Source organism: Corvus moneduloides, chromosome 5 (genome assembly GCF_009650955.1).
Source record: "Corvus moneduloides isolate bCorMon1 chromosome 5, bCorMon1.pri, whole genome shotgun sequence".
Classification (NCBI taxonomy): domain Eukaryota; kingdom Metazoa; phylum Chordata; class Aves; order Passeriformes; family Corvidae; genus Corvus; species Corvus moneduloides.
The window spans coordinates 69,149,980-69,175,674 of record NC_045480.1 but is presented as its reverse complement, the minus strand read 5'-3'; the positions used below and the strand labels follow the sequence as shown (position 1 = coordinate 69,175,674).

Here is a 25,695-nt window from a genome sequence, read left to right as displayed (position 1 = left end):
ATTATTCTCACATAGTGTTCTGGTTTTGCAATTCAGCCAGTGTGCTCAGGATGTTGTATAAATACAGCCAAAACATCTCTCTCATGTGATGGAAAAAGATTTCAACTTTCATTAGAGACTTCTTAGAAATTAGTTGATAGTACTATCACTCAGGTGCTGCTCATTTGGGGTTTGTGTCCTACTTGTTTTATCCTTTCTTTACAAATGTGTAAATGTATATAAATATTTGTGTCTCCTTTCTTACTTATGCAGCCATGGAGGAGCTTTTATCATATATTTAATTATTTCTCTAATATTAAGTATTTTCAGAAATTCATCCTGAGGATGTACTACTTTTTATAGCCATTTCAAACCAAAAATATTTTCATTACCTGGGTACCAGCTGACTAGATGTGAATTAAAGCAGTCAGCTTCCTTCAGTTCTGCATGTGCAAAAGATTTCATAAATAACTTGTCAAGTTTAGATTAGACATATGGAAGAAGAGGGTGCTGAGCCACTGGCACAGGTTGCCCTGAGAAGTTGTGGATGCCTCATCCCTGGGAGTGTTCAAGGCAAGATTGGATTGGGCTCTGAGCAACCTGGTCTGGTGAAAAGTGTTCCTGCCCATGGCAGGGGGGTTGGGACAAGACAATCTTTAAGATCCCTTCCAACTTAAACCATTCCAGAATTCTTTTTTTTTTTTTTAGTAAAATTATTTTTCCATATCCAAGAAAACCCCTTGATTTTTAATGGCATGAAAGACAAGGTGTGTTTTCACTGTCACTTAGTCCCGAGCTAAGCCATTCTAAATGTTTCCAGGTCTTTCAGTATTGCTTTTTACAGATTTCTGATGAGAAACATGACTCCACGTGTTTGTGAGGAGCACTGGCCAGAGGAATCCCTCTCCTTTTAATCAGCACTTTGAAAAACTCAGTGTGTCCTCAGTGCTAATGTTGGCATGTGAAAGAGCAGCCTGACCCTTAAGAACAACTCTGCCCCTCTTACCATGTTTTTTGGAGCAGAAAAAGAGGTTATTGTCACACAATAAGTTCTTTCAGTGGCAGCTTAGTCTCTAGAAGTTTGTCACAGAGATGCAGCATCAAAGATATGCGGGCAGTGAGTGACCTACTGAGCTGGGCAGGTGGTGGAGTCCAGGTGGGCTTGCTGTGCTTGGTGAAAGTACCATGTGGAGCATGATAGGAACACTTGCTAAATATAAAACATAGTATTAAGAAACTGAGGTAATAAATCTCTCTTCTGCCAGTATACATTTGATTGGGGACAGTCCTGGACTTGCTGGGAGATAGGATGGATTTTTGGATTGTCTCATTGGTTTCTTCTTTCTTATGGATTTGATAAATCACTTGACACATCATATTTGGTAACAAGTAAACTATTTCAAAGCCTGAAATGATGCCTGGGTGACATTTATAATTTGAAATCCATTGTTACATAAGACTTGACATTCAGTGCTGTATTCAGTCTGTTGTATTCAGTGTCTGTGTGCAACCTAGGGAGCAGAGCAAATTACGATTCACCTTATTGCTTGCCATATACAAACTAGGACTGGTTTTGCTGTGCGCGGGTTCAAAATGAGGAGCTACATTCAAAATACCTCTAGGGCTTTATTACAGATGGTGTGTTTCGTGGCTACCCATTTGTTTTGGGACCTGTTTCCTGAGGGTTGTTACCAGGAGGTTGCATCAAACCACTTTGGAATGGCTGGTGCTGGTTTCAGTGTCATTCCAATCCTGTGCTGTACAGCAGAAGTCATTCAACCTATTTAAAAAGGGCTTAAAGCTAGCTAAATAAAGTAAATAAAAGGCGGGGTCAGTTCATGTGGTGGTGGGAGCCAAGACCAGCGATGACTCCCTGGACTGCAGGAGCTGCTCTGCTCATCTGGCAATCCTGGAGCTCTCCAGGCTTTTCCAGCAGAGCCAGCGCAGAGAGCTGTGCAGGATCTCCTTGTGATCATTGCTCCTGCTGTGGTTTCCCAAGGTGAACAAAACAAGGATCCTGGTGTTAAAGTGATAAACCAAGTCCAGTCCTAGCCCAGTCAGGATCCGCAGGGAACAGGTTGTTCCCTGCGAGTCGGAACAACGCTGATAACATTTGACAGGAATAGCAAATACACATTAATATTTGCATTATGATAACAGGGAGAGTCTATTTTGAGGTTTATATTTGGTACTAATAATTCATCCTTGGGTTTGGGATGATTCCTGAAAGAAAGTATCTGTTTCCTACAGAAACAGTCTTTCTTGAAAGTCCCTCATTTTTCAAACAGAGAGCTTTTAGTCACTTTATTTTTACCATTTGAAATCCAGCAGTTTTATTGTACTAATGTTTAGCCTGCCAGGACCTTTTAGCACCAGATTTTTTCCCTTTGAAAATAATGAGGGTTTTTTTGCTGTTTGTTTCTTCTTAATTCATATGCAACATTTAAGGAAAGCTTAATTAACCCCAGAATACAGGGAGAGGGAAAGGAAACAGTGCTCAGCAATTGAGACTATATTTAGCTACATTTATACAGAAATAATTGTATTACCTAAATCCCTTTTTCTTTATTTTTGGATGAGTTTGGGGGCTAGGTAGGCAAGGCAGGCACAGGCTTGGTAAAAAGAAAAGGGTGGGAGGAAAAATGCTTCCATGCATCTGGAAAACAGAAATATAATGAGCTATCTTTGTTTCTGTGTAGAGCTGAAGCAGGTCTAGCTCTTAAAACTCCTTGAGTCAGAGTTTAAGTTTCAGTTTAGGAGGTTTTCAAAGTTTGGAAAAGCCATGGAAGTTGAATTCTATTCTCAAGGTGTGAACACGGGACTGGGCTGATCCTGGATAGGAAGGCCAGTTCTTGTTACTGTTTTTTATTAAAATATTTTGTTACTTCTGCTGCAAATTAACATTGGTTTGAACATTTTCTCTCTTAAGTATTGTTCAGTCTTCCTCATTAAAAAAACGTTTCCTCAATAATAATAGGTTCCATATGTAGATGTACTATGTATGTAAAGTGATACATATTAATATAGCAATTGCCCATGAAAATCTGTTTTTTTGCTTTTCCACCATGTAATGACCCTTCCTGCTTCTGCCCCCAAACAAGCAGAACAACAAGAGGGCCTGTTGAATGGAAGTGTGCAGTTTTAAACAATTTTCCAGATACGACGTTTTCCGAGCTGGAGTGGAGCTGGCAGAGGAGGCCGGCAGAGATGGATCGCTGGCTGTTCCAGGAACAGCCTGACTTTGCAAAGCAGGGTCAGTACCGGGGCTCGCGTGTGCCTGACAGCGAGCGCCCGGCTTTCCCGGGAAAGCTGCTCACCAGGTGCTTCACCGGGCCCTCCTCCTGCAGGATCCTTTGTTGCAGTGGGGATCCTGCAACACGCATATATCAAACCAGGAGTCCCGTGGAAAGGAAATATATATGGACAGACAGATTCTTGCTAGATGTTTCAGAGATGTTTATTTCTCCAGCCGCATGGCCGGGGCTCTGCCGAGAGGAACTGTTCCAGTCACGGGACCAAGGGTCCCTCTGCCCGCGCAGGGAACACAAACCAACCAATGGGAACGAGGCTGAGCAGGGACAGGGAAGCCCCGTGTCTGTGCCCTCAGGGCCCCTCTCCCAGGGCTACACGGCGGGGGAGGGACCCCAACACCTCACCCGTTTTATTTTAATAAAAGGAGAATGAAAACAACTGGATAATCATAACAAGAACAGTTTCAAAACAAAACAAGCCACCCTCCTGAGTCTTTAAATGTCCAAACAGATTCTCTGGAACATCTTAGGGCTGACAGAAGGGAGACAGGACTCTCTGAGCATGCTTTGTGGGGAAACTGAGGCAGGAGAGGGTTTAACTTCTTTCCTCCCCCTTTTCATCCCCCACTCGGCATTGGAAAGGGATTTTTGGGGAAACAATTGGCAAAAGCATGGTTTTTGTGAGGGAAACCATGGATGAAAAAACGGATTGGGAATACACTGGGGGTAATAGGACATAGGGTAAAAGGGAAAGGTGGGATTAGGAGAGGGAGACTGTAGGGGGGACTTACAATAGAGATACTGTCTAACATGACTACGATTTTTTGCATATATACTGCCTTTTACAGGAACACCATCAGGCCCAGTGACCTGCGATGCTTGTAACCCTTTTCTCCCTAGTACAATATTAAATTCCACCACCTCTCCATCTCCCAAGCTTGGGATGCATTTTTCAGGGTTATTCTTTTTAATAGCAGTTCTATGCACGAATATGTCTTGCTGGTTGTCACACCTTGTTATAAAACCATAATTTTGCTTAACATTATACCATTTTACTATCCCTAAGGTCTTAGTTACTATGATCTTTTTCCGAGTGGCTGCTGTTTTTTGTCTCGCTGCGTCTTTGCTCTCTCCTTCGGTCGCTCCCGTGTTGGAATTGTCGGGGCTGCTCGTGCCTGCGCGCTCTTCCCGGGGTCGCGTTCGGGGCTGCGCGGGCCGGGCCGGGCCGCGCCGCTCAGTTCTCCGTGCGTCGCCTCCTCTGGTCGCAGCTTCGCTGCCAATGCCGGGCGCTGCACCCACGTCTCGGCCGGGCCCCCGAGCGACGACTCCCCCGCGCCCCGCTCCAGCGCGTGTTTCGGCTGGGCGCGGCTCCGTTCCACCGCCATCGCCGCCCGCCGCCGCCTGCGCGCCTCCCCTCTCAGTCGGGCGTTCACGGGGCTCGCTCCACCACGCGCTGCACAGGACCGGGCGGGCACCGCCGGGTCCCGCCGCTCCCGCCGCTCCTCGCTCCGCCACCGACATTGCAGCTCGCGTGGCTCCGCCCGCACGCGGGAACTGCCTCGCTGCTGCTCGCAGAGCGCTCGGCGCACGTGGCCTGGGCCGCACAGTCCCTGAGCCAGGCTTCCCTTCGCCAGGACACAGCTGACATTGCTCAGCAGTCTTGGTAACTAAATAATATTCACGAAAATATTCTTCCATCGGCATATATTTTGACTCCAGTATTAACTGTGTCCAAACGGTTTTCCAAAAGCCCTTGGTAAGAATTAAATCCCAAGAAACATAGAAAAAGTTCTTAAACAACCATGCCAGGAAGTGTTTCAGTTCTTTCTGAGCTTGAATCAAGCTAAAATTTACAAATCGTTGTTCAAGAATCATTTTAAGTTTAAGATAAATGTCCATATGCGGCTCGGAGAGCCAAGAGTCTTCCCACGGTTCCTCCATAGTTTAGATATGGAATAGCAAAGCAAAACCAAGAAGAGGAATCCAAAGTTTCCAGGGTTTACTCACACAAATCAGTCGCTTAAGGATCGGGGATCGTTCTGCCCGCATTCTCCACCATTTGTTGCAGTGGGGATCCTGCAACACGCATATATCAAACCAGGAGTCCCGTGGAAAGGAAATATATATGGACAGACAGATTCTTGCTAGATGTTTCAGAGATGTTTATTTCTCCAGCCGCATGGCCGGGGCTCTGCCGAGAGGAACTGTTCCAGTCACGGGACCAAGGGTCCCTCTGCCCGCGCAGGGAACACAAACCAACCAATGGGAACGAGGCTGAGCAGGGACAGGGAAGCCCCGTGTCTGTGCCCTCAGGGCCCCTCTCCCAGGGCTACACGGCGGGGGAGGGACCCCAACAATCCTTCTCTGACAGAACGGTGCTTCCAGCTGAGCCCTTGCTCAGTGCTTTGCTGAAGCCCAATGTTGCAGTGAGATGGAAACACTTCACAATGCTTTGTATTTCATCCCAAAAACCTGTGGGGAAAGCATTCCTTAAAAAGAAAGAAAACAAACCCTCTTTTTCATTTTTAGAGGGTTACAACAGTATCCCAGCATCTGCCTGTAGAAACAACACCCAACCTCCATTTCATAAAGCCATAGAGCTCTACAAAGCCAAGTTACCTTGTGAAATCTCTATTTTTTTAATCTTTATGCATTAACAAAAGGAATATTTCCATGTGTTCTGGTTAAGTCTTGGAACATGATGCAATCAGTCAGTTTGGCCGAGGAGATGTTCTCCTGCAGCAGATGAGCTTGCCAGCTTCCGCAGGGAGAGGAGGTGGGGGAGAGCTACAAGCATTCTTCGCTCCTGCCAGTTGCGAGTTAAAAGACTGTCAGAACCATTTCCCAAAGCAAAAGGGACACATTGAATTTTTCTTCAATCCATTGGTCGAGGGGAAATTAAAAAAAAAAAATTAAATCTTGAATGAGGTGAAGTGGTATAGGATATAGCTGTCTCATTACTTATGTGGGGGGAAATGTAGGTATTAATTTTACTTTTATAAATTTTGCTTTAGACTTCCTTCTGATAAAAAACTATTTAGAAACACTAAATTGAATAATTTCTTTAGTTCTGTATTGACTTAACTTTCTACATTAGAAATAGAATTTAGAATGCTTCACCTTGAAAATATTTTAAGTATTTCAATTCAAAATTACTTTTTCAAGATTTCCTTTCAATTTTGTTGCTAAGTGGAATGGGTGAGGTTGAATTTGACTCTTTGTTTATTTGGCTTTGGATTAAATAATACATTCTGCTTGGGAAATATTCTGTTCTCTATTCCACAGAATGCTTTTGCAATTCCACTTTTGGATCAACTTAAAATTAGAGGGAGTTTGGTTTTCTGAAACAGAGAATAAAAAAGAGGGGTTTTTTTCACATTTTAATAGATACATATTGACTTCAGCATCAACATGTATTCTCAGCTCTTTTGCTGTTTCACTTTATAATTCTTTTGCTAAGAAAACTGAGCAGCCCAGACTAATAATCTGCAGGCTGCACTTTCACATGGACCCAGGTGTTCATGTTCTTCTGTTTATATTGACTCCACACTTGAAAGATAAGACTTTCTGTCTCAGGTGGAAATGGTGAAGTTGTAGGAAATAGTTTTTAGAAAGAGGAATATTTAGTTGATCTGTATCTCAGAATGTATTCTGTTTTGAAAATGTATTTAAATGATTGTGTGATTATACATAGTTGTGGGCGACTAATCTAGTCTGTTGCTGCAGGTCATGGGAATAGTCATAAAAAGTATTTATTGTGAGTGTGAACCCGGATGCGTGCTTTCCCGACATGTTTCCCATATGGTCTGTAAGTAAACAGTAAATCAGATAGAGAAGAGTTGAGGAAAGAGAGGAAGTGGGTACGTGGGGATTCTGCAGCATTAAAACCCTACATGATTTGAAGCTCTGGCTTGTTTTGTCTCTGAAGGAAAAAAAAAAGAAAGAGTTAGTCTAAGCAGAACAAAGATGCTCTGAGATCTAGGAACTCATGGAAGTTCAGGCACTGACAAAAAAACATAAACTTTTTTTATCAGGAGAGCCCTGGTGGAAGTGCAGAGTGGACTGGCCACCTCTAGAAATGACTTGCCCTTTGCCCATCTACACTCGCTGCTGTGGCAGAGCCCAGCACGTGTCTGCAGACGGCAGCTTGCACATTCTTCTCCTGAAACCAAACTAGTTTTAGGGAGTTGCTGGTTCCATTTTGACAACTCAGCATTCGTGACAGAATATCCCTGTTAGACGTGAGGTTCTTCCTTGGTCCTCTCTGCTTGCTTTGGGAAGTCTGAACCAGGAAGGCAGGGATGTGTCAGATGGTCTCAGTGGGTGTGGATAGGGGTCTGAGCTGTAAGCACTGCAAAAATGCCTTTTTTTATTGCAGCTGAAGAGCACACAAGAAGTCCTGAGTTACAAACTTTGTACACTGGATGTGTGAGTGGGAGGGTAGGAGTTGTGCCTGGCAGGAGAAACCCTGTTTTGACACTGTCACTTCAGTGAAAAGTTTCGAGCTCTACTCACATGTTTCATCCGTGTTTATCTGTTTTACCTGATTTACCTTTAAATCCATCCCAAGGCTCTGAAGTGTTGTTCCTCCATACTTGTAGCCTAAGCAGGTTTTCTTTTACCCATCATGGCAATCTCTCTGTCTCTGAAAGGGGCCATTTCATAGCTCTGGTACCTCAGGCTGGGAAATTTGCTCTTGGATACAGGCTTTCCATGCTCTGCAATCCCTCTGATTTTCCTGATTTTTGTCTTCTGTCATGGGCTAAAGAAAGTACAAGTTTTCTGTGGGAAATGATTGGGAGATTAGAGGGAAGAAGTTGGCTCCAAGACAAAGGGTGATGAGATTAGCACAGTTTAAAAGATAAAGCCAAATCTCTATTCTCTGTTACCTTGTGAGACTCCAGCCTAGGGCTAAATGCAGCCACAGACGGATGAATGTTCTTGTACTTCTGAGGGCACGGCAATGTGAGGAAGTTATCCTGGAATGAGATAGGGTGTGAATGTAAATGCAGTAGATGTTCCAGCATAACATCCTGTGGAGACAAAGCCTTGGTGAAGTGACTAAAAGCAGTGGAATGACTCCAGTGGAAGCTGAGGACACTGCATTCCCCCTTCAGCAGCCAACCATGCGGGCAGAGGACAAGCTGGACACCATCTCCCAGGCCTTTTTTTTCAGTTGAAATACAAGATCTAACCATCTTTGCACTGGCTGCTTTCCCTGTCATTGTGGAAATCATGATTTATTAGTTGTCAGAAAGAGGTGGATGGGGTGATGGCAAATGGTGTTACTGTAGGTGTCTTGTGAACACAAAACGTAGTTTAACACCCAGTGTGATGGGGAATATTTTAGCTCTGCCATCTCTTAATTCCTACAGATTATCACTCCAGCTTTGATCGTTTCTGTGGGTATCTAGGGTCTGTTAGTGTGTATTTGTAGTGCTGGAGAGGTGTATGTGTGCACACACTCTTCCTGTGGTGCTCTGGGAGTTAAAACTCACCTTTTTTAATGCTTGAGAGGTTGCTACACACCAGTTTTTAGGCCTGTGTGGTGTGATTCAGTTGTTACCTATCCTTTACGGTCTGCTGGAAACGAGTGTTTATTTTTAAAGTGCCTTTTCCTGGATTAAATAGAGCATTAATTAGTGCGTGTGAGGAACAGGGTGCATTATTCCACCACAGCTTTCCATCGCGTCAAGAGCTCATTACCAGATGTAGGGATCATAAACAAACACACATGGCTGCTGCATGTAAATTTTCTGCAGGATAAATTACTGCTGATCCCTCCTGATTACATCACTTTGTCTTCCAGCTCATTAATACACTTTTGACCATGGAGAGTATTTAGGTGCTAATAACTCACAAAGCAATATACAGGAAAGTATTCGCTTTCCATATTTGTTAAACATATTTCCATCTGGGTTTTCTGCCCATGGTCTAGACTACTCTTTTTTTTTTTAAAATTTTGGAAGAGTAGTTGTGTAGTCAAAATTTTTCCTTCATGATTGGTGTTTATTTCTACAAAGTCTGTAGCAGGATATACAAATAGCCCTCCCAAAGCCACACAAAGACGATGCTACGGAAATTAATCTGAAATTATTAGGCCAAAGTCTTTGCTGGCACAATCCTCAGGGTAGTTATGCCAGCAGGTAAATTGGCCTAAGGATGAATAAACTTAATGAAAGCCGGGAATCACTAATTTAGAACTTGATCCTGCCTGTTACTGAGGAATTAGATCCCACTGCTGTAACTCCCATGGCAGTCCCTGGAACCAGTCCCTGCCATGCCAGGCACCCCAGTGGCTGCTGTAACACCTCCACTGTTGATGGTCCGTGAGGTTTGGGACGTGAATGAGCACTGACCTGAGGAAGGCAGCTCATCCCAGGTGTCAGCACAGCTTGCTAGGTGGTGACAAATGACATTTGTGATAGAGCCAAGACCTGTAAACCTATATTCAGTCCCTCTCAAGGATTGTCAAATGGCTGACTCCTGTTTGGAGTGACTTTTGCCTAACCCTGCTGGGATCCCTGGCATGTAATGTTTCACATACCCTGGTGGAAGAGACCATATTTCTTACTCCTCTCCCATACTTCTTATCCCCCTCCCAAATTCTCTGAGAGCACCAGCCACAGGCTGCCTGAGCTGCTGACCGCAGCAAAATGACCTGGCAGGGATGAGTAGCCTTGTACCAGAGTTTCTTCCTATTTTCCTTTTACTGGAGACATCAAGATACAAAAAATAGGTAGAAATATAAAGCACCAAAGGAATGTGACATGCTGGCATTAATCACAGCTTCTCTCTGTGACCAGAGCATGAATTTTAGCCTTCATAATTTGACTGAATCCTGCATTAAAATCTGTCTCTGCTTCTGATAATGGGTATTACTGAGTCCAAAGTTTTGCAGAGCCGGTAAGTACCATCACCTTAAAGGCAAAAAGGGTTTGTTCATGGTACTTGTCCCGCTCAATGTCTTACAGCTTCCATTTAGCTTCCAATTATTAAAAGCAGATAAGGGGTTTGGAACATATTTAAGCATGTGCTTTACTTCAGTCGTGTTTGCTGACGTCAGAGGAACCCAAAGCAGATGCCTATGTGCTCTCAGGGATGCTTTCTTGAAACAGGGGGAGAGGAAAAGAGAGAAGTCTCTCCTTCACTTCTTGGCTCTCCTCTTTTCATGTGTGAGTAACACACTGTGTGCCTGGTTTCATTTAAATCCAAGGATGGCAAGCAACCACACTCTGTGAAAACTTCCTACTTCTTCCCATCCTTTTTTATGTTTTTTTTTTTTTTTTTCTTCTTGCTATTGATATTTGGGAACCTGTGGAGACAAAGTGATGCGAAACTTGGAGGTCTGACGGAAGAGTTTATTCTGGCAGTGTTTGTGTGAAGCCCTGTGGTGCCATGAAATCCCCCTCAGTTCCACTGCTTGCTTTGCTTTTTCAAACACAGCCGTAGCCTGGGTTGGTGCTTCATTTGCAGGGGGTCTGTCAGGAGACAGGGAGATGGATGGGAGAATGTCCCAGCTCACAGGTTGGTTGAATTGCCTCTTTTATGGTAATAACATTCCTGAAGCGTGTTCTAATATTTTATAGCTTTTTTATATGAAAGACATGGATACCTGTCAGTAAATTATAAATCTGTGAACCCAGTAAACTTGTTGGTTCTTCTGAATCAAGTGTGCTTGACGTTCAGATGAATTTGTATCCCATTAAATGGCAGTAGCACTCATTGTATACTTCAACTCTACAATAACAGAGCATGTATACAGACTCTACTTTTTAAAAGGGAAATAAATTTATAGGAATTTTGTTTGAGGATTTATGTTACAAGTTTTTTTAAACAGTGAAGCATTTCCTGATGGGTTTGCAACAGCTAAGCAAGATGTGTGTTGAAATCACATTCACACCTAAGTGTTACATGGCTGTCCTTGCTTTGCCAGCTGCTCAGTTCGTGTGGTGACAGACCAAACAACTGCTAAGTGACAGTGCTGAAAACAATTCTGCAGGTTTCTCAAGAAAGTGTAAAGATGAGACTTCTCCACCATCTAAGATTAAGGGCCATTTGCATCACATCTGAAATATTCTGTGCTTGGTAAAGGTGAGGAGAGGAATATTTTGGGAATATGAGTGTACATAGTTGGGGCACTGAGAGCTGCATGTCACTTTTTTTTCTCTCCACCAAAGTTTGGGGTATGTGAATATGGTTAAGTTGACCCTAACCATGAAGTCTAGTGCTGATCAGAGATTTCAAACCCACTCTTCTGTGTGCAGAAATGTCAGTGTGAGCTCATGTTGAAGCAATATAGACTTGATCAGGATCTTCTTTTAATCGAGAAATCATATTACAAAATACATCTGCTCCCAATAGTTTTAAGAAGTGCCTTGTGGCAATTAAAGCAATCGCTTGCTCAGAAAATAATACCAGGAAGAAATGTAGCACATTTTACTGGGTTTTTTTTCTGGATGTATATACTGTGTTAAAGAGAAGGATCATCAGTCCATCAATAGCACATAAATTAAGAAGTCCCTTGGTGGTTGATTTAATAATCTAAGTAGGATGTACTAGCTAAAGGAGAACTGGGAAGTAGCGTGTACACTTACTGCAAGGCTGTCAGGCAGCACTTAGTTACAAATCTTGCAAAACTGAAAAAAACCCACCCTGATAAGATTACTAAGACATGACAAATGCCAGCTATAAATAGATTTTTGATTTCCTGCTCCTCTCTTCTTTCTCCTGCCCTTCGCACTCCGCTGCAGTGTAACCAACTGTCAGGGTTGTGCAGCTCCTCCAGGTGAAGGGCAGTTCTTGATATATTTGTGATCATTGTGTGAAGTTCTCCTGTTAGTATGTGGTCCCCGTTTTAACCTCTTTGCAGATTCCCCCGATTATCCCAAATCACTTTCACATGGAGCTGAGGTTAAGCTTTATTTCTCTTGGCTTGTCCCTTCCGTAGCAGACACTTCGTCTTCACTTTGAAAGGACAAAGCGATGTTCAGCTGCCTGGGCCTGCGCCCAGCATTTGATTTATACATTATTTAATTTCCTTTAGAAAATTGGAAGCAGAACTTCAGGAGTGGAAGTCAGTCCTTTTCATTTGTTTAAGGATCTTTTAGGGCTAATATAATCATCGATAGTAGATGTCAGCATGATTAGGGTGACTTAAGGTAAAGCAAGGAAAATTGAATACCAAGAGAAATTCTTTTGCAGAGGAGAGGGTGCCAAGATTTATAGCTGTGCACAACATCTGTGGGTTATGAATTGTGGCATTAAAAAATGAAAATAGAAAATTGTCGGGTTTTTGAGTGACACATTGAAAACACCTGCCTCCCCTGGCTGCAGGCTAGGGCAAGAAAGGCTTGCACCCTTTTCGTTACATTTGCAGTCATTCCTTGGACTGTGGGTCTCTCTGGAACTTAATTCAACCAAGAAACTAATTCTACAGAAATTCCTCACTTAGTCCGGAGGTTTGCATTTGGGCTGACGCTGCATTCACTCCTGCAATTAGGTCTGCACATGCCTCTAAGTGACTGCCAAGACAATTTGAAAATTTCTCATGCAGTGGAGTCAGGAAATTAAAAATTAACTCTGGAAAGGACATCATATAATATTTGGCAGTGTGGTTTGAGTGCTGTGTCCACTGAGGGGTGGAAGGTCCTCCTCTCACCAAAAAAAAAAAAAAACCAACCCAAAACTTGAAATATGTCTTCCATGGGATTTTGAATGATCCACAGCTGAGGGAAATATGGGAAGGGGAAAGGCCTGTGGCATACGTGTGCTTATGGATACAATATGACTTATTTGTGGCCTTCAATTTAGCAAAATAGCATTTAATGACACAGAGTGAGAGTCCCACATTGTTTCAGGCTCCCTGGTGCTACGGCTGCTGTTCCCAACATGGTTGTGTGGGGGAGGAAAGGGGCTTCAGTGCCGAAGTGTCACTGTGGGGCTGTGCCCATTCCAAGTCTCAGAGTTATCCATTTGATCTGTAAGTCACTTGATAAACAGGAGGTGCACGTTGCAGCACAAGAGAGGCTTTCTGAATCACAGCCCTTTGGGATGAAACAAGCACCTTCCCCAGTCTGGGCTGCTGAGGGAAGTACCAGTCGTGTGGTGTCATGCAAAATGAAAGGAAGGAATAAAGACCAGCTTCCCCATGAGATTTCATGCATTTAAAACTTGCTCACACCATAAAAACCAAGTGATTGATATCAAAGAATCTTCCAGATAGCATGAAAAGTATTAAATTTGATACCACATGGGAAATGTTAAGAACATCTCCTGATCTTTGTGGTACTGAACAATTACAAAGCTGAGAGAAAATATTATTTGGTTTTTGGGTCAGTATGGAAAACTGCTTCTGTGGCATATCCTGTATGTGCTGCCTTCATTCTTTTGGTCGCCTTTTATTGTGTTTGCAGAGGGGTTAAGACTTTCTATCTGAGTCCTACAGACTGTCTGTACCTCTAACATGAAATGAGTAAACACAATACGCAAGGAAGTGGAAAGTTCACACTTTCTCATGCACATGGGCAATTCCTGAGCAAATCTTCTGAACTCAGCTCTTGACAAGGGTCTGGAAACAATTCTGGTTTTAGATATCCACACAAGGCAGACAGAGCAGCATCTGCTAAGGACAAAGTCAGTGTTACAATTAAGGTGTCCTTTTTTTACCACCCCATTGACTCATGGCCACTTGGCATGTGCTGTTGGATGCTGTCATCCTTAGAGTCCTCCTCTGTGGCACGCAAAGTGGGCTGCTGGGTGATTCCTGAGCCTGTTAAATAGGCGGGAATGACTCCGGGGAGTGCAGTTTTGCTTTGTTGTGCCATTATATAACTTGGCCACACAATTCAGCACAGTAAAATATTTATGGAAGTTCAGGAGAAGGCATATGTGTGCTGCAGTCTCTAGTGAGAGGAGTGCACCCACAGCACTGCAGGTAAGAGGAGCAGATGGTTTTTCCTGTGTATTCACTCAGCTTCCCCCAAAAGAAGACTGGGAGATACTTTGAGGATCCAGGCTTGCATATTTTGTGTAGAGGGTTGCAGTACTGCCTAAGGCTGCTATTCATTCTTACTTCTCAGGCTATAGATTTGAGGGATGTTTAAGATCTGTACAACCCATGGTACTGGATTGTTCTTCTTCTAATTTTCTCATTTTGTCCTTCTTCCCTTCTGCCAAAAGCCTTCCCAGCTCCTGTTTGTCTTTCCTGTTGCTCGCTGTAATAGTTGTTCCTTTCAGCTTTCTTTCTTCCTTTCTCTCTGTAGCTGTTTGGACAATTCCTTTGGATACAACTCCTTCCTTTAGTAGTGGAAACTGGATGGGGAGCAGAATTTTTTTCCCTACTGAATTTAGGTTCTGGTAGGCAAAGCAACCCTACAGCAGGAGGCAAAAAACTTCAATTTGGTGACTTCAATTTGTAAGTGTCCCTCAAAGTATCCCTTGGGATCGCTTTGGGAGTGTCCTGTTGCTGGTTTCACTAACGTTTCTTTGTGGATTTTTAGGGTCTTTCAGCTGTGGTCTTCAGTTCTGTTATAGTTTCTCAGCTCACTCTTGTGGCATCCTTCTTTGGGCATCATCCCCTCCTCCCTTGAACACTATTAAGCATAAATTTTGTACTTTTCTGGCCTTATATTGTTTGAGTATTGTGCTAGCCTGCAAATTCTTAGAAGCTGAAATGGTGTTAACATTAAGAAGCAAAGCTGCACACAATGTGGAGGAAGGGGAAGGGAGACTCCTCTGCATCCCCCTATGCATATTTGCAGAAATGCTGAGGGTAAATTTTGAATGTAAAGCATCTTTGTGAAGAGAAATTCAAGTGACCCATTTTCTAAGTCTTCACAGCGTTGGAAATTTGCATTACATTGTCTTGCCTAGACAAGGAAGGAGGGGGAGAAAACCCAAGAGACCAAGGAGGTTTTTGCAACAACATGGCACAAATTGAGAAGGAATTTACAAATATGAAAGAGAAGAGTTTGTTAAATTAGATGTTAACCATGGAGTAAGCAGATCTGGATGACTTTCAGACGTTACATGGATTCGGTTTCCTCAGCTGGAGGAGGGCACCCAAATGACAAGTTGTAATGTTAATGGTGCAAAAGCAGACACTGTAATTGACTTTCTGTTCCATTAAAATATACCCCTTCCATAAATCCTTAACTCAAGGTAATAGTTGATATCCCCCTTTTCTTGTTCGACATATTTGCATCATTTGTGGTTTCTTTTCTCGCCGTAATTGCTTCATTTCTTTTTTTGCAGAAGCAAAACCTGCATTAAAACTTGAATAAGTTCTTTACAGCATTTTTTGCTTCCTCCTTTAGGAGTAACAACCATACACAAAGGCATTTTGCTGGGGCTTAATGCTATTGCTTTCTAGGTCTTCCTGTCCTCCCAGATACACTCTGCCTCCCTGGAATACAGGCATGTGGTAGCCCTCCCTGATTTTCCTGGGAAACATGAGCAGCTGGGTGCTATGGGAAGCTCCAAGAGGTAAACTTAGAAACAGCCTGAAATTCCTCAGGTTTCTGCTGAGGAAATAGGTACTCCACAGGAGACATCTCGCACCTTCCAGGAACTGAGAACCCAATAAATAAACGCTAGAGAGCTTACATTAAGGACATTACTAATTTTGCAATCCAAAAGCCGTATGTGTGTTCTCCCCAAATGTCTTTTCTCACCTCCTACCTCAACTCAGGATGTGTATGCATGTGTCATAGGGAGACACAGAAAGTGTAAGTCTTATTATTGTAGGATTTCTGTGTTTTCTATCCAAATTGACAGAAAAACTAAGTTTCTAGAAGATTTGTCATTATCCTTAACTTAGTGAGTTTGCCTTTACTGTATTGTATTATGATAGCTCATATGTAGGTAACTACAGTTGCTATTTCTAACCTGCTGTGTAAAATCCAAATCGGGACAATATTCGCCATGGCTCCAAAGACAGGGCGAAAGGCAGAGTTTAAATGAACCCATGAAAAAACAATTTTTTTTGCTTTCCTTCTTTGCTAGTTGGATCCAAAAATTTAGGGCTATAGCTACCTTTAAATGGTGATATAATGTAATAGAAATGCAGCTGGAGCTGAAAGGAGATGAAAGACAATAGAGACTGGCTGTGCTCTATTGACCAAAAAAAAAATACTTTTAGGGAAGGGAGAGCACTTCTCCCAGTTCCTTTTGCAGAATTGCTTTTATTTGCTTTGTTTTGATAGGAGTCTGAGGCCTCTGCTCAGATTAAACTTGAGAAAGGAACAGCAAGAATTACTTTCCAGTTCAAGAAATAGGGAATATGCTGAACATATTCCCCAACCTCCTAAGTGCCTCAAACTCTGAAAAGCAAGCAAGCAAATGCAGCAACCACTTAACACCTCCACCCTGATAGGTTTCATAAGGTAGGAGCTCCCAAATCTGTTTTGTACAGGTTTTTTTTCTAGGTAGAAACTCATGACAGCCACAGCTAATGATGAAGTCTTCTAGTTTTAAATTTTTAGTTACATAATCCAATCTCTCTTGCCGGTGGCGTTCAGCAGAATACCCTTGGCTCTGTGTCCCGGCCCTCTGCAGCACCAGCAGACTGTGAGTGAGAACACAGGATTCTCTTAATTACTTTTAATTAAAATGAGTGCGTGCACACACACACACATAGAAGGACTCTGGTTTTCTAGTGGCTTGGCTTCCTTTTCCTCATTGAAGGGAAGAAGTTAAACTTTCCCATTAAATGTTTATATAAAAATGAAATAATTCTGAGGTTAACCAGAAATGCAGCCTAATCTTGTATAGAAACATGCATGAGATTTTTGGGGAGGTTGGTTTTTTGGGGTTTTTTTTAGTTGCATAAATATAGATGAAACTTGAAGTTGGCAGAGAGTGCTGTTTAAAAATATTCAGTCCCAGCATGTAAAAACTCGTTTTGTTATGGAATTCCTTTGTGAGAGGTGTAGCTATGCCATGTCTCTGCCAAAGTGATGGGAGCCATATCGGCAGAGCGCCTCTTGGAAAATAGCTGCGTTTTGGGCTTGTAGTTACAAAATTGAAATCGGAATTTACATGTTTTATACATTGCTTGGAAGGATACCACATCTAGTAATATTTTTAAGAGAGTGGAAGAAAGAAAAAAAGAAAGCTTGCAGATGGAGCTGAGGCTTCGCTCTGTTAGAACATGTCGGGATGAGCAGAGGTATGTGTGATGACACTTAGCATGTACCACTGAGAGCGCTGCTTTATTCCCCTTAGCTGTCATCATGTGCTGGAGTTATGATACATACACCTAATTTTGGCTACATACCTCATCTTTCTCTTCCCTGGGCATGTGTGAGCTTTACAGAATAACAGGAGCTACTGATACATGTGATGCTGTCTGCTGCCCGGGCACAGCCCCTGCTCAGTTTCTGGCACTGGAAGAGCAATTAAAGGCAGCATTTTGGGGTCACTCTGCCTCAGTAATTGTTGCCATGATTGTCCCACAAGTGCAGCTGACCAGTTGTCTGGCTCAGCTCTTGGCTCACCTTCAGCTGAATCTGAAGCTTGGCTGAGACCAGGAGGAGAGAGCAGAAGGAGGACTTGGTCTTTGCTGTGGCCACCATGGAAAGGGCGAGTGGGAGCCCCCATCCTGGTCAAATCAGATGTATTCAGGCAGCAGGATGGCTTTGTGTCCCTGTGCAGCACCTCAGGTAAGCTGTGGACACCCACATGCGTGGTCACCTGCACATCAAGCCACAAAATTACACAAATAAGCAAATGGTACATTAAATTGTGAAGATCTGGGGCAGACTGCTCTGAACTAAGGTCACTTACAGACATCATTAAAGGAGCTGGTTTTATTCAATTACATGTGCTTAACAATTTCTCATGAAAGGAATCAGGAATAGCAGAGATCATTTGCTCAGAGACACAGGATACACATAATTATAGAATCACAGGATGGTTTGGGTTGGAAGGGACTTTAAAGAACATCTTGTTCCACTCCCCTGCCACGGGCAGGGACACCTTCCACTAGACCAGGTTACTCAAAAAGTAATACCTGTCCTTTCCAATTAAGAATTGCAAAGATGCTGCTTCACCAGTGCAGACCTCTTTTAAAGTATGCAGTCCAGTGTCTGCTTATACCAAATGTCTCTTTAATAAACAAGGAAGAAAGAAGTCTATATTTTTATAAAAAAATAATATCTAATTATAGACTATCATTGCTGAGGGTAGGAACTCATCTGTTCCAAGGCAGTGTTCCTAAATACAGAACCATAGAGATGTAAGTGCTTTAACTTGAGGAAAGCTAATAACATTTTACAACATAGCTGCTTGGAGATCAAAGAGGCCTCTGTCTCACTGAGGCACTTGTGTGGCCTATGAGGGCCTTGCACACTTCAGCTGGGAAAATTTTATGGAGCAACAATCGTGTCCTAAGCAAATCCACTCCATGGTTCAGTACATGAATCTGAAGAATGAATGGATACTGTCTGAAAAGCACGATGCTAATACACTTAATCATTTTCTGCTTAGAACACATTATCTTCCCTTTGCAAAATGCCCAAATGTATAATTTGTATCATTTTGCCCAGAGAAGCTGTGGATGCCCCATCTGTGGAAGTGTTCAAAGCCAGGTTCTGAGCAACCTGGTCTAGTGGAAAGTGTCCCTGCCCATGGCAGAGGGGTTAGAACTAGGTAATCTTTAAGGTCCCTTCCAACCCTAACCATTCTTTGATCCTGTGATCCATGCCATTTAAATCTACAGATCATAGAAGTGAGCAGAATGAAGAGATGCACATGCAGGGTGATTCTTTGTCTTTTTAAAAGATAGGTCAAAATTTATCACAAGCTGATCAATAATACCATAGTATTGGAAATTTTTTCCTCTATACAGAACAAGATTTGTAGCAGTCAGTAACAATTTCTCTGTGCAGAGAAGAGAAAAAACCCGTGTTTTCTTGTCTTTCCTTGGTTTGTACATGAAACAGGGGAGTCAAAACACAAGAGAAGTACTACATTTAAGCCTTTTTGAAACACATCAAAAACTTCACCTGTCAGCAGCTAAGACCCTCTCAGTTTAGCCCATTTTAAAGAGAAAAATTGATATTTGTGACATCTTAAAATAGCAATCTTATCTAGGGCAGGTCTCCCCAGCAGCTCTCCGCTCCTGGAGCACAACATGTCTTGCTTGCTGTGCTCCCCACTCCTCCCATGCTGACTTGTCGAATCCCCCCTGAACCCATCTCAATACCCCAGCAGCAAGCTAAGGCTTTTTTTTTTTTTTAATTTCTGGATTAGTTTTGTGATGGTCTGGTGCATTGAATCGGTGAATGAAAGGGCCAGCTTAGCGCCGGAGCCAGCACAAGAGCCGGGTGGGAGCCCGCAGCCGGCAGCGGGTGGTGCCTACACAAAGGAGAAGGGGGAAAGCGGAGCCGTGGCGCCCCACACTGAGCAGGAGTGACCTGCTGGGGGGTGGCACAAACCTCGAGGTATTTTTACATCTCTGCCCAGCGCTGCTTTGAGCCCCCTACAAATCCCTTGTGGGAAGTCGTGCGCTGCTGGAGCTGCATTGAATTATTTATGTGGATTTTAGAGTACAATCAGCAACCTCTCCCAGCTACTCTCTGCCTACGGAGCAGCTTCTCGCTTTGGAAAGGCGTCCATGCCCTCCTTTTTCCTTAGTCTCAGATGGGTCCCGGGAGCTTTCCGACTCTACCCGTTTTGTGGGGATAAGTCTTTTGCTCCAACAGAACAGCTCCTGGCACAGGGGTAGGGCAGGAATTCGCCCGGGTGAGACACAGATGTCCAGACCCGGGGGTTATTCATGTCTTTTTTTCAAATGCCGTGTGTGAAGCTTTTATCCTTCCCTGGCTGAGCGGGAAAGCGGGAAAGGCGAGTCCCCAGACCTGGTCCCGGCTCCCTTTGAGGTGCCCGGCGGGCGCTCAGCCTCGCAGGTACTGCTCCGCCAGGAAGCGCCCCAATTTGCGCTATTCACAACCCGCAGGGCACTGTTCTTGTTTCCAGGCTCCTAATCCCTCTCTCACACACAGTCCCTTACAACTTTAACTGGCGGGGTGGAGGAGCGAGTTAAAAAGGAAGGAAAAAGGAAAATGAAACACAATGTACGGCCGGGCAGTGGCTGCCAGTTACGGCATACACAATCGACACCAGCTGCAGCCCAATTAAACCCGACATTCACAGGTGTTCCCAGCACACTCGGCCCTAACAAAACCACTTTCTTGAAAATACCTAGGGCTTTAACACAGAAGCGCTTTTTTTTTTTTTTTTTTTTTTTTTTTAAAGATATTCTTTAAAGCTTTTTAGAACACTTTAAGTACAAAGAAGCTGAAAGGGACTTTGAGCCCGCTGGAAAGAGTTGGTGCTTAATGCCAGAATGGGGGAGATCGCCCAGCTGAATCAGCCAGTGTAACCATTGGTTTCGAGGGAAAGATGGGCTATGCTAAATGCTGTTTATTCAGGGAACAGTAACTGGCACCGGGCATTTTATTGTTGCTGGGAGTGAAATGGGGAAGGAGGGAACGACTAGGTGTAAATCCTTTTCTTCTGGGGCGCTCATCATTGTTTGCAGCATAGCTGTGAGATGGTATGTGGCTTTGCTTCTTACTGATCTCTGTGTGGTGGCTCAGACAGCAAATTTTAATTCTCCTTTCTTCCCAGGAAAGCTTGATAGTAGTGCCTTTTTGGCTTTGAAGCACAATTCTAGATTAATTGTTTATTTTCTGATCTTAAAGCACTTACTGAGATGATAAATCAGTCCTTTAAGAAAGTAATGTACTGTTTTTCATACATGAATCCAAAACTATTCCCATGCTAAGAGACGGCTGCAGGCAGCAGATGAATGCATCAGTCAGTAAATTGCTCTGACTCCACTGAAAATGAGGATTCTATTTGTTAAATTTCCATTTATAATGATAATAATACTAACCAAACTAGGGGGTATTCTGGTACTCATAGATTCAGCAGCTTTTTACCCCACGTGGCTGGCTCTTTATTGCTGCAGTAGCACCCATGTAGTTACAGTAGTTACAGCTTAATTACCTGGTGCCTAGTCTGTTGTTTAATCACTGCTATGTCTGACAATCACTTCATGTCTTCATTACTGCGTAGCAGTGGGTGCTGAAAGCCACTCTGGATTTAGATGCAGTCACAAAATATCTATTTTGTCCCTCCATACAGTGAGCTGCAGTTTCGCCTTTGGAACAGGACTAGGACATTATTCCTACTCCTCACAAAACCCAGAGATCTAAAAGAGTGTGCTTTTATTTGTCTTTTCTTTTTTGTATACTGAAAAGGTGAAAATCATGATTCCTTGTATTTGTATTTGGAACTCATTAAGAATTGCCTTGCAGGTAGGTAATGTTGGTTCTCAGCATTCATTTATGGAGACAGGCAGGGGCTATTCATCCTACTAAATGCAATGGAGAGAAAAGAATCTCACCCAAGCTTCAAATTCTCAAATAATTTGGCCTAAATTAGGTACTTGGGAGAAGATATTGGAGGCAGTGTGGATAATTTTCTGAGAAAAATACACAAATACAGTGATAAGAAAGGAACTGCAAGCAAGCCAGGGACAGAGCTATGGCCTGGTACAGCCCCCTCTGTGCCCTTCAGGCACTCAGCAGTGAGAGTTCAGGGCAGAACTAGCCAAGGTAACAATGGCAGATGGGAAGAGGGATGGACAGGTTGGGCAGGAGCAAGGTCTGAGTCACTGAGGACTCGTCAGCTTGCAAAGACTTGACTGAGAGGGGATGAGATAAAACTCTGTAAAATCATCAATGGTACAGGGAAGTTGAACAGGGAAGAGCAGATGAATCACCGTTCTCATAACACAGGAGCTAGGAGGACTTGCTGAAATTGCCAGATTTAATACAAACAAAAGTGCTTTTATTATATAAGGCATGATTGGACTGTGGCAGTTGATACAGGATGATCTTGTAGAGGCCAAAAGGAGAAGAGATTTAAGAAAGTTACAGGAGAAATTCATTGGGGATAGGCCTGTTGCAGGGATTTGAAGATGATGATCTGTATGCAGCTTCTGGCTTTGGAGTGCTGCTAAGCCTGGGAAAGATCCATGTCTTGCTGCAAAGGGTCTCCTTCCTCTGCTGTCAGTTACAGCCCCTTCTGCTGCCTTCCCTTTTTGCCTCAATCCACAGAAATGACATTTAAAAACCCTTCAGGTGCTCCATCTGGTAAGAAATGTCCTAACATGGCTGTGACAAGGAATCTCCACGACAGACCAGTGACCTAAGGCCAATAATACCTAATTCACCACATGAAGTCACTCTCCTGTCACTGTGGCTGCACTACTACTTGTGTTTGCTTTCCACGAGTGATTTAGTTTTACCAGCTAGTGAGAATGCTTGTAAGGACTTTCATTCTTTTTTTTTTTTTTAAAGTTTGCATACTTGAACAAAGAAAAATAATCAGACTCGCCTTGTTGAATCTCTTACCTCAGAAACCTGATCCCCTGGGTTAGACAAGGAAAGGAAACAACTCCATGTGACTCTGTGACCAGACACGAGGTCCTAAATTTTCAACACTGTGCCATAACACCTGCTGTTTATTACTCAATAGTATAGAAAAGATTTAGTCCACAAAAATTCTGAGTGCAGCCAGGAAAAGGGAGAACAATAATTCATGCCTTAAAATTCTTTCTTCGTGCTTTAAAACCAGATGAAATGCTTTTGAGAAGCCAAAAATAAACAGTTTTCTGGTGCTTCTTCATGTCTAGTGATTTTCAGTTATCACAGAACTTGTGGCTCAGTCTTCAAGAATAAAATTAAAACAAAAAAAAATCCTTTGGAGGTTAATTATCATCGCTGTTACTGATAGTGTTGGCAGGGCATAGGGAACAGGTGAAAGCATCATCAGAACTATCAGCCTCTGGGCGAATTCCTCCTGAGTGTATCAGTGTACAAATGAAATGGGAAGAAATGGGATTGGCAGTGGTGTTCCTTCGGTTTTGGATGTGGCGACTTGACAGTGTCTCTTTCAGCTTCTCCTTCAGTAAAACAGCTGCTGACAAGTGAACACCTTGTCAGTGACACCCTGCTTCAGCATTTCATGCTGTGGATGGGTGATGGTCTCTGTGAGAAGAACAGGGCACTCAAAACTTGCTGGACTACATTTGGGGATTTTTTAATAATGCCTGTGAGAACTTCCAGAGGGTCTCTTAATTTTGTGGCCTTAGTGCAATATTTATCAAGGGGAAGTGGACCCTTCCTTCAAAGGCCAGCATGGGTTCAGAGTCCAGGAGGCTTGGGATCTGTTTTTCCATCAAGAGACTTCTCCCTTGTGAAAGAATTCTGGGTTTAGTGGCAGGCTGGGAGTGCGGGGGGAGTTTGATCTGGTGTGGGTTTTTTCTTTAAGTAGCTTAATATTCCTGTTAGAGATGGGGACATAGTCACAATGTCTGCTTAGAGAAAAACCTGCACTGAAAGACCAGGGCCTCTCTGTTAACTTTCTGGGTGATGTATTACTGATCTCCACGAGAAGCTGGTGCACTAAATCTCAGCTGTGCTTCCACGTTCAGCTGTCTCTGAAGTCCTGAAAAGCATTAAAATGCGTAACAGCAGTGTTTAGCTTTGGTGCTCATTAGAGCAGCACAGAACTAATAGTAATATTGTTGTAACTTGACAAAGCCGTCTAAATCCATGCATGTTTTCTTGTGAAAGCTTCCTAAACATGCTGCTAAATCCCCTAAAAAGCTACTAAACGGCTTTGGCAACCATTAGTAGAGCATAAGCGGGGGAACTCCTTTCAGTAAGTGAACAAACAGAGAAAATATGCTGAATAGCTGGACAAATGTGTTTCAGCTGGCTCTTTCATTTACAGATATAAGGGAGCAGTCAATATCAATCACTGTTTTCCCTGTTGCACTGGAAATCACAATATCTCTTTTCATTCCACAAGCTCCTTTCACCACAGTAATGTGTCTTTAGAGTGACACTGGCATCAGTCTGTTTCCGCTGTCTGAAGTCCAGAGAGCTTAAAAACACATTGCAGAGTATGAGACCTTAACCCTCCTCCCCTTCCACACAACCCTCTCCTCCGAGCCTCCTTTTGGAATTAATTGTTTTTATTTCTTTCCCAGTGCAAGGCTGGGAAAGAAAAGTGCCCGCAGAGCCTGGGAATATCTGCTCTTGCACTTTGGGGATGGAAAAATGTATTGCTGGTGGTTGGGATTTGGATTTATCAGGTGTTGTGGGGAGTTTAACACAAGGTAATATGATTAGCGAGTTAATTTGCAGCATGCTGTAATGTGAATTGTAGTGTAACTGTGGTTTGAATTTCGAGCTATATCCTGTTTCTTGGATGTCCTAATCACCCACAACCTCATTTATTTAAAAAAATTTTTTTGGAAAAACTCTACTTGTGATTACTTGGCATTTGGAGTGATTCGATGTTCTTGTGTTCTCTTTCTTCAAGTAATGTAAATAGCGACAACAACAACAATAATAATAATGATAATAATAATGCTGTGTGGTTGGTTTTTTATTGTTTCTTTGCAGATAACAGCAGTCTGCAGGGAAGCAGCCCTCCTAGCTCTTCAGGAAGACATCCATGCCAAATCTATCACAGGCCGGCACTTCCGGAGCGCGCTGACGGTTGTGAGCCCGAGGATTCCCGACTCGTTAATCCAGTTTTATGCAGATTACCAGCAGCAAAGTGGACTGCACGCGCTCTGAAAGGCAAATTAATACATAGCCCATTCACTGTGTGAATGGCAGATTTCCTTTGTAAAGCTGTCAGAAGCCAAAGAGTTTTGTACTGTGAGTGAGTGGAGTGTCTGGAGTTAACTGAATGCAGAATTGCTGTACTAAAAGTCCCTGTGGGAGTTTTGAGTGTCATAGACATCATCCTAAATTTTAGATTTTACCATTTCAGTGGTATAATCTGCCTTTTAGAAGTAGTCAGATCTCTGGTTTAAGTCAGATTATCTCAGTGTATATCCATATATCCAAAAAAAGGATCAAATTCTGAATTTTTGGTAGATTCTTGGCCCTAAATAGAGAAGCAACAGAGGCCATTACTGCCTGATTTGTTCCTGCCTCAACCACAGTTTAAGCCCAGGGACCATCCCAGTGAGGTGCAGACCTCTGGAGTGGCCTCATTGCAAAAAATGCTTAAAATTATTGTGAATCTTTTGATGTATGATCTCCAGAAAAGCTGCCAAACAGGCTCTCTGAGATAAAGCCAAGGCATCCTGATTGATTACAGCCAAACATTTATCTTTGGTCTTCACCAACTCCTTTTTAGACATGCTGTCAGGTAAGCACCTTAAAAACTGTCCACCCCTTCACTAACCTGAACCCACTGCCACGTGTCAGCAGAAGATTCTTGTTGTTGATGTTTGTTTCCATCAAAATAAATAGGAATGTTGATAAATAAATAGGTAATTTAAAGCTGGCCACTGGAAATCCATAATGAATCCTAATTAATGAATGAGAAAACCTCCTTGCAAAAACTGTTATAAATGACCACAAAA

At 43.0% G+C, this 25,695-nt stretch overlaps 1 protein-coding gene across 1 annotated transcript in view; it reads left to right on the top strand.

Annotated features, from left to right (window-relative positions):
* The window catches only part of SPATA5 (spermatogenesis associated 5), a 166,649-nt gene extending 141,033 nt beyond the window's left edge, over window positions 1-25,616 (top strand). Inside the window, exon 16 of the mRNA XM_032109156.1 lies at window positions 24,719-25,616. Coding sequence (XP_031965047.1) covers window positions 24,719-24,895 — 177 coding nt within the window. The 3' untranslated portion in view covers window positions 24,896-25,616. The remainder of the gene's footprint in view (window positions 1-24,718) is intronic.
* The last annotated feature ends 79 nt before the right edge of the window (window positions 25,617-25,695 follow it).